At 38.8% G+C, this 8,559-nt stretch overlaps 2 protein-coding genes across 5 annotated transcripts in view; one reads left to right on the top strand and one right to left on the bottom strand.

Annotated features, from left to right (window-relative positions):
* nup155 (nucleoporin 155) overlaps nt 1–3,049 on the top strand; it is a 45,297-nt gene extending 42,248 nt beyond the window's left edge. For all 4 annotated transcript variants that reach the window (XM_067433334.1, XM_067433336.1, XM_067433335.1 and 1 more), the window contains one exon: nt 2,338–3,049. In XM_067433334.1, coding sequence (XP_067289435.1) covers nt 2,338–2,476 — 139 coding nt within the window. In that variant the 3' untranslated portion in view covers nt 2,477–3,049. The remainder of the gene's footprint in view (nt 1–2,337) is intronic.
* A 3,754-nt stretch (nt 3,050–6,803) lies between these two features.
* ora5 (olfactory receptor class A related 5) lies at nt 6,804–7,730 on the bottom strand. Its single transcript, XM_067433304.1, has one exon. The coding sequence runs from the start codon at nt 7,728–7,730 to the stop codon at nt 6,804–6,806; it is 927 nt and encodes a 308-aa protein (XP_067289405.1).
* Nucleotides 7,731–8,559: the final 829 nt, after the last annotated feature.

Consider the following 8,559-nt stretch of genomic DNA (forward strand, 5'->3'; position numbering starts at 1 on the left):
CCCCCGTTGGAGTTAAAACAAAATCAGAATTGAGAGGAACAGAAATATTATTCACTGGATGGTCATAAACCTTTACACCGCTAGATGGGGGAAAATATCACACAGTGGATACTTTTAACACTTTAAACCTATATTGAACCTGTACATTTATAACGAATGGCAAATGGAATGGAACGAATGTGTAAATAACAAATTATATGAGGTGAATCCAGTTTTAAATCAAGGAGTTATTAGTTATTATTTTGAAAATGGATATGACAGGTTGTATATACGAGATGCCGAATTGGACATTCAAGACTCACTCATTCATATTTATTGAAGCGGGAAGAGAAACCGGTTTGTGATTTGTGTAAGAATTTCACGAGTATAAAACATATTTTAATATAATGTCCTTTTCTAAATAATATTAGACAACGGTTTTATTCAGAAAACACATTAAATTATATTTTTAAAAAGGTTTCTCCTGGAGTAATTTTAGATTTTTTTGTCAAATATTCAATTGAAAGATTCTATGTAATTGTTGTTATTATGACTATTGTTGTTATTGACATATATGCCTGATGTTGTCTAGTGATTGTTTTTAAGATAAAATTGTTAAATGATTGTAAACAATGTATTGAAGTGATACTGTTGAGTGCCATGCATATAGCCATTGCTGCTGATATGGCATTAAATCATAAATATATAAATAAAAACTAGATATGGAGAACAGTGATGGAGGGAGTCAGTGGAGGGAGAGTGAGGTGTTAGACCTATTTAGTATATGGGGAGATACTTCAATTCAAGCTAAACTAGAAGGATCCTACCGTAACCGCTCCGTTTTTGAAAGCACTCGAAATGCAAGAACAGGGACACAGAAAAACGTGCCAAAGGAAGCAAACAAAAGGCCAAAATAACCAATTTTGCTTTCTTTATTTTCGTTCTTCTCCTCTTCAGCACCTGCTCATTACTGTTATGGCTTCCATTACACAAACATTTTAAAATAAAAGTGAAAATGCTCACTTCCTCTATAACAGGGGTCTCCAACCTTTTTACATTTGAGAGCTACTTTTTAAAAATGAAAGTCGCCGAGAGCTACTCATGTTCTACAATACTTAAAACTCTTAAATAATGCATCATAATTCACATATTAACAACAATCCAAACTGTTTTACGCCTGAAAGAGTGTAGTAGAAGTTCCAGTAGTTGGTACCAACACCATAAACATTTTACGGTAGTCAGTATCAATTTTGGTTGATACAAAAAAAAAAATTATATATATATATATATGTGTGTGTGTGTGTATGTATGTATGTATGTATGTATATATATATTTTACTATTTTAAAAAAAATCAATTACATTTAAAATGTTTATTATTTACGATGATAATTATAAGTAAATCATACATAAACATTAAAGACTGTATGCTGTTTAAAAAGTTTGTACATAAAATATCAAGTGAAAAATAAGGAACCATCTAGGCATTATTATTATTAGTAGACGTATATTACATAGAGATGTAGCTACATCTACTGTATAGGCTGCAACAGTAGCCTAATATATTCTGTCAATTTCTCCACGTTAAACTTCACGTTTAGCCAAACTTTTATGGCGGGTTGCCATGAAGACCTTTGAGTGTCTGTGTTCATATGACAGCTTTCTTAAATGAAACGTTAAATTCTCATGAAGTGACAGTTTATGCGTCCGTGTGTCCTCAGTGGCACATGGCAAAGTCACGCGAGTGTGTGTGCGCACGCTGCCGCGCCCTCGCATCTGCGCCTGTTGCGCCAGTAATTTGCAGTTTAATATTCACAGACCCTAGTATATATATTCGGCTACAGTTTGGAGCCCTGCGCTTGGATTAACACGAAAGCTGCGTGTACCGAATATAGCCTACTCGGGAGTCGGTACAACCGGTAATACAGAAATGCTGGTATCGTCATTTTTTTAAAATTTCACTACCAACATCGTACTAAAGTAGCCTACCTGTACTTGTGACAACCCTACATTTGCATGTTTACATTTACATTTGTTCATAAATATAACAAATTCTAAGTCAGATAAAATTAGCTCACTCTGATTAGATGCAAAGTAGCCTTGGCGAGCTACCTCCAATCAGCCGCGAGCGACGTGTTGGAGACCCCTGCCCTATAACCTCCCGAACTTTAGTGCAACAGCGCGCTGCGTCTGATGTCATTGATATTGTTCTTTTGCACATGCGGGTTAGTTTGAAACCTCAAACAGTTCACACTGGAATCAGATATAGACCACATTTTAAAAGGTAATGTGAACAGACAAACAAAAAATCAGATCTGAGCAAAAAACGGCCACTCACTCTCTCTCTGGTTCATTGCAGACGGAGGTTCACTAACGCTTGTCTGGATAACATCTGCGGTTATCTGGTGGAGCTGCAGTCCTTGAGTCCGAACGCTGCCCTGCAGGACATTATACGCAACTTCAAATCCCTTCAGGCCAAACTGGAGAAGCTGCATTGAGGACAGTGAAGGTTACTGACCTAACATGAGTGTTTACTGTGGTCTCTGACGTCCTCGTACTACAGTAGCCTGACGTATTTCATGCTCCTCAGTCTTTATATAAACTCCTCCAGAATAATGTTCATTCATCCAGGCATGGAAATGCACGCAGATGGCCAAAGTAAACACTTCAGGTGTGGAAGTGTTTGTGACGCACAGATACGAGGGTGAATCTATAAATCTTGCTTTAGTTAATCATTGGTATCTGTACAGTGTTTGTTCATAATCTGCCCTGGGATATTTTTTACTGCTAAAACTCTTTATGGGAGTTCGGTAGCATTTTGTTATGTGTGCAGACTTTGGCTAAGCGCTGAGGATACAGCAGACACACTGACGGTCACCGTATCTGAGGCACATTTCCCATCAGTGCTGTTTTTGAGTTTCTCCACTGAAAGGAAACCTCGTGCTCTCGAGCGGTTTGTACTAGCAGGGCCACTGTTTTATGAGAAGGACTCATTTTTATAAAAGTCTAAATGCGTAATATGTATTTCAAATGATTTGAAAATAATAAAAGGTTTTTGTTTTAAATTACAATTGTGTAAAATGAATAATTTGAGGACTTGTTTCAGCATATTTCTGAAAGGTATGCAAATTATATAAATAATTTGTATAAATTATATACACTGATCAGGCATAACATTATGACCACCTTCCTAATATTGTGTTGGTCCCCTTTTTGCTGACCTGTAGACCCCTGAAGGTGTGCTGTGGTATCTGGCACTTAGATGTTAGCAGCAGATCCTTTAAGTCCTGTAAATTGCGGCTCCATGGATCGGACTTGTTTGTTCAGCACTTCCCACAGATGCTCGATTGGATTGAGATTTTGGAGAATTTGGAGGTTACGTCAACGCCTCAAACTGGTTGTTGTGCTTCTCAAACCATTCCTGAAGCATTTGTGCTTTGTGTCAGGAGCATTATCCTGCTGGAAGAGCCACAGCCACCAGAATACCGTTTCCATGAAAGGCTGAACATGGTCTCAGCAATGCTTAGGTAGGTGGAGCGTGCCAAAGTAACATCCACAAAAACAGCCCACAAGAGCTGCAGTTTTGGAGATGCTCTGAGCCATCTCAATTTGGCCCTTGTCAAACTCGCTCTCATCCTTACGCTTGCCCATTTTTACTGATTCTAACACATCAACTTTGAGGACAAAATGAAGAGATCATCAGTGTTAAACACTTCAATGATCATGTTATACTTGATCTGTGAATATATATATGCATGCATGTACAGAATTGAATATAGTAAATTATAAATGCTATACACTATATATTACTGTTATTACTAATAAGAACATTTAAAATACATGCATGTACAGGTCCTTCTAAAAAAATTAGCATTTTGTGATTAAAGTTCATTATTTTCCATAATGTAATGATACAAATTTAACTTTCATATATTTTAGATTTATTGCACACCAACTGAAATATTTCAGGTCTTTTATTGTTTTAATACTGATGATGTTGGCATACAGCTCATGAAAACCCAAAATTCCTGTCTCAAAAAATTAGCATATCATGAAAAGGTTCTCTAAACGAGCTATTAACCTAATCATCTGAATCAACTAATTAACTCTAAACACCTGCAAAAGATTCCTGAGGCTTTAAAAAACTCCCAGCCTGGTTCATTACTCAAAACCGCAATCATGGGTAAGACTGCCGACCTGACTGCTGTCCAGAAGGCCATCATTGACACCCTCAAGCGAGAGGGGAAGACACAGAAAGACATTTCTGAACGAATAGGCTGTTCCCAGAGTGCTGTATCAAGGCACCTCAGTGGGAAGTCTGTGGGAAGGAAAAAGTGTGGCAAAAAACGCTGCACAACGAGAAGAGGTGAGCGGACCCTGAGGAAGATTGTGGAGAAGGACCGATTCCAGACCTTGGGGGACCTGCGGAAGCAGTGGACTGAGTCTGGAGTAGAAACATCCAGAGCTGCCGTGCACAGGCGTGAGCAGGAAATGGGCTACAGGTGCCGCATTCCCCAGGTCAAGACACTTTTGGGCTACAGAGAAGCAGCACTGGACTGTTGCTCAGTGGTCCAAAGTACTTTTTTCGGATGAAAGCTATTTTTGAGTCTGGAGGAAGACTGGGGAGAAGGAAATGCCCAAATGCCTGAAGTCCAGTGTCAAGTCCCCACAGTCAGTGATGGTCTGGGGTGCCATGTCAGCTGCTGGTGTTGGTCCACTGTGTTTTATCAAGGGCAGGGTCAATGCAGCTCGCTATCAGGAGATTTTGGAGCACTTCATGCTTCCATCTGTTGAAAAGCTTTATGGGGATGAAGATTTTGGTTTTTCAGCACGACCTGGCACCTGCTCACAGTGCCAAAACCACTGGTAAATGGTTTACTGACCATGGTTTTACTGTGCTCAACTGGCCTGCCAACTCTCCTGACCTGAACCCCATAGAGAATCTGTGGGATATTGTGAAGAGAAAGTTGAGAGACGCAAGACCCAACACTCTGGATGAGCTTGCGGCCGCTATCGAAGCATCCTGGGCCTCCAGAACACCTCAGCAGCGCCACAGGCTGATCGCCTCCATGCCACGCCGCACTGAAGCAGTCATTTCTGCAAAAGGATTCCCCACCAAGTATTGAGTGCAGAACTGAACATCATTATTTGAAGGTTGACTTTTTTTTCCTTTTTATTGGTCGGATGAAATATACAAAAAAAAATTTAGACAGGAATGGGTTTGGGTTTTCATGAGCTGTATGCCAACATCATCAGTATTAAAACAATAAAAGACCTGAAATATTTCAGTTGGTGTGCATTGAATCTAAAATATATGAAAGTTTAATTTTTATCATTACATTATGGAAAATAATGAACTTTATCACAACATGCTAAAAAAAATTTAAAACGATCCGTATACTGTAAATATATGTACTATAATTAGATGTCATTATTATTATTATCCTTAATCTTTGTTAACAGATTTTTATGCTGATATCACGGCAAACAAAACATGACGAGAATTGCGTTCATATGCAGGTTTATAATTTGTTAAGTGGCATGACGAACATTACAGTGATTGCTGGCAGCAATTAGTAAAGCACAGGGGGGACAAATCTCCGTTTTTGCTTTGGTGGTGGAAAAGATGATACAGCAGGTTTTGCTACAGTTCACACATGCATTTCATACAAAACAAATGGGAAATAACAGATGTATTTACATGCACAACTAATTACTCAAACTTTATTATTTACATGTTTTTCACATTACGCTACATGCAAGAAGGCAGTTTATGCATAAATCCAAAATACACCATTTTATTGCACTTTTATTTATATGCATCTGTAGATTAAGTTTTTTCTCCACTTCAGCAGCTTTACATACACCACATTTTTCACTGGTATCTATGTTCTGAAGGTTTTTACAAAGGGGTTTGTTCATATAAATATTCTATTTGCATATTTAAATTACATAAGACAGCTTATAATGTTGTCCGTGTAGAAGTAAAGAAAAAACATGCAAAATGTAAATAAATCAAAAAGATTGAAATAAATGAAATATTAAGTCATGAAATATTAAATTTAAATATGATAAAACATTAACATAAATTAAGCAAATTTATTTATTTAATTATTTATTTAAATTTGCTTCATAGTCTAGACAAAATTTTTTAATGAGAACAATTAAATTAGATTTGAACAAATAGGATTGAATGTTAAATTAACATATGATAAAAATGTTTTTAAAAAATTCAATGAAATTTAAATAAATATCTGAAAAAGCCTAGAGTAAAACTACAAATATGAATATAATGAATTCATTAATAATAAAAATATTATAATAATAAATTATTACATGGCAAAAACATGCAAAAAACTGAGAAATTGTGTGTGTGTGTGTGTGTGTGTGTGTGTGTGTGTGTGTGTATTTATAGTGCATACATAAATTAGATTAAAATGAATTAATACTTTTTTATTAAAATACATATTTAAAAGATTAATACAAATATTATATTTTTTTATTATTTATTATATGTTAATTTAACATTTAATCACTTATTTCACAAGTCAAATTAATTTGAAATAAACAAATAAATTACACATTAACAGTGAGTAGAAAATATATATAATAAAGTGACTTAATGGAAACTAATGTTTGATAATATTATTATTTTTAGTGTATTAACAGATGTTTTAGTTTTCAGGATGTAGTCCCTCACATGAGGATGTTCATCTTTGGGAGTCTGTGGCATCTAAAGGTTTGAAAAGCCCTGGCATATAATACAAAACCTATATATGATGATATGTTATTTTAACATTTACCCCTTTCCTTCCACTCCAGTCCTCAGCAGCACGAGCAGTTGAGTTTCTTCACCCCGTGCAGGTAGACGTACGGGACGAAACAGGTGTAAGTCGCTCCCATAAAATTGGTCAACTTCACAGCCAGGATGGAGTTTCTGAAGCTGCTGTAGATGCGGAGCACGAGGTGCGAGAACCAGCAGATGATGAAGATCGTGGCCACCGCCACCACACTTTTGGCAGCTCGCACCTGATTGCCGGAGGACGGGTTGGGTCGGCCCTGAGTCTTCTGTTGCGGGTCGGTGCTGTTATTTACGACTCGAGACTTCGTGGCTCCTTTAGAGTGATCCATGACTCGTTTCTGGCTCTGGAGCAGCACTAAGACGATCTGCACGCTGGCGTAAGTGATCCCAACAATAGGAACGGCGTTAGCCAGAATGAGATAAAGCCCATCAAACGTCCGTTTCTCTGCATATGTTGGGAAACGTTCCTCACAAACTTCCAAACTCTCGTTCCCGTTATGTTCGGTGATAAAAAAGTGTGGGATGCTGAACATCAGCGCCACGCTCCAGCTCGCCGCGAGCAAAACGCCGACCAGCCGCAGGTTGTCCATCTGCACCGGCGCTCCTCCACGCCTGAGCGATCCCACCAGCTTCTGATGCCAGTACATGCTGATGAACATGGTGGAGAAGATGCTGCAGGTCTCAGAGACTTCAGACGAAAACTGCAGCACGCCACAGTAATTTTTACTCATGAACCAGCCGTTCACGAACTGTGTCAAAGTGTCCGGCAGATCCACCAGACAGTTTGTGATCAGATTGGATACGGCCAAGTTAAGGAAGAGGATGTCACCGGTCCGCAGCTGAGATCTGGATTTGGGCAGAGAGCGCAAACCCAGCCAGAAGTTTCCCGTGATGCCAGTCAAGCAGAAGAACGCTCGTATGGAAGACTCAACCCAGTCTTGAACCTCCATCTCTGAGTCGGACTCTTGCTTTGCATTGACACTGAGCTTTATAAGGTGTGAAGCTCTGGTCACATGTCTAACATCTCCTCCCTCTGTGCTGAGCACTAACTGCACATCATAATGAACCTAGAACGGGGTGTGTTTTTATGTGCACAATGCATTGTAACATTGATTATGTTTGGCAGTCAATCATCATTTGCATAAGCTGCAGTTATCATTCTGCACTGTGTGTAACACACTCGTTTTCTGCTTTAAAATGTGTATTGCAAATAGTTTTGAAATCACTAAACAATTATTAGTTTTGAAATACCAAGTGAAAGTTCCAGCTGCATGGTTCATTAGCATATATGATTTACATTTGAACTCTTTTCCTGCAAGCATTTTTTTTTTTTTAGTTGCCAGCCACCGCCAGAATTTTTTGATCATTTTCACAAAACTTTGCACACCAATCTACAAATGCACGTGAAAAGCTCGCACACACACACATGCATGTGTGGATTGCTGTGTGTGTGGATCTTGTTGATTGATGCTTGTAAAATCACAGAGCGGGGTCAGCGCATGCTGAGGGTCACAGTGTGCTAAAGTCACCAACTTCCTGCAGAGTCAACAGCTCCAGACTTCTGTGGCCTTCAGATGAGCTCAGCGGAGAGAGCTTCATAGAATGGGTTTCCGTGGCCGAGCAGCTCATCCAAGCCTTACATCACCAAGAGCAATGCAAAGCGTGGGATGCAGTGGAGTAAAGCAGCCGCCACTGGACTCTAGAGCAGTGAGACGTGTTCTCTGAGCGACCAATCACGCTTCAGTCTGACAATCCCATGGACGAGTCTGGGTTTGGCGG

The sequence above is a fragment of the Pseudorasbora parva genome, chromosome 23, assembly GCF_024679245.1.
Source record: "Pseudorasbora parva isolate DD20220531a chromosome 23, ASM2467924v1, whole genome shotgun sequence".
In the NCBI taxonomy this organism is placed as follows: Eukaryota; Metazoa; Chordata; class Actinopteri; order Cypriniformes; family Gobionidae; genus Pseudorasbora; species Pseudorasbora parva.

What these genes read in the sequence shown, in the direction of transcription:
- ora5 (XM_067433304.1), bottom strand. Translation starts at nt 7,730, where the DNA reads ATGGAGGTTCAAGACTGGGTTGAGTCTTCCATACGAGCGTTCTTCTGC.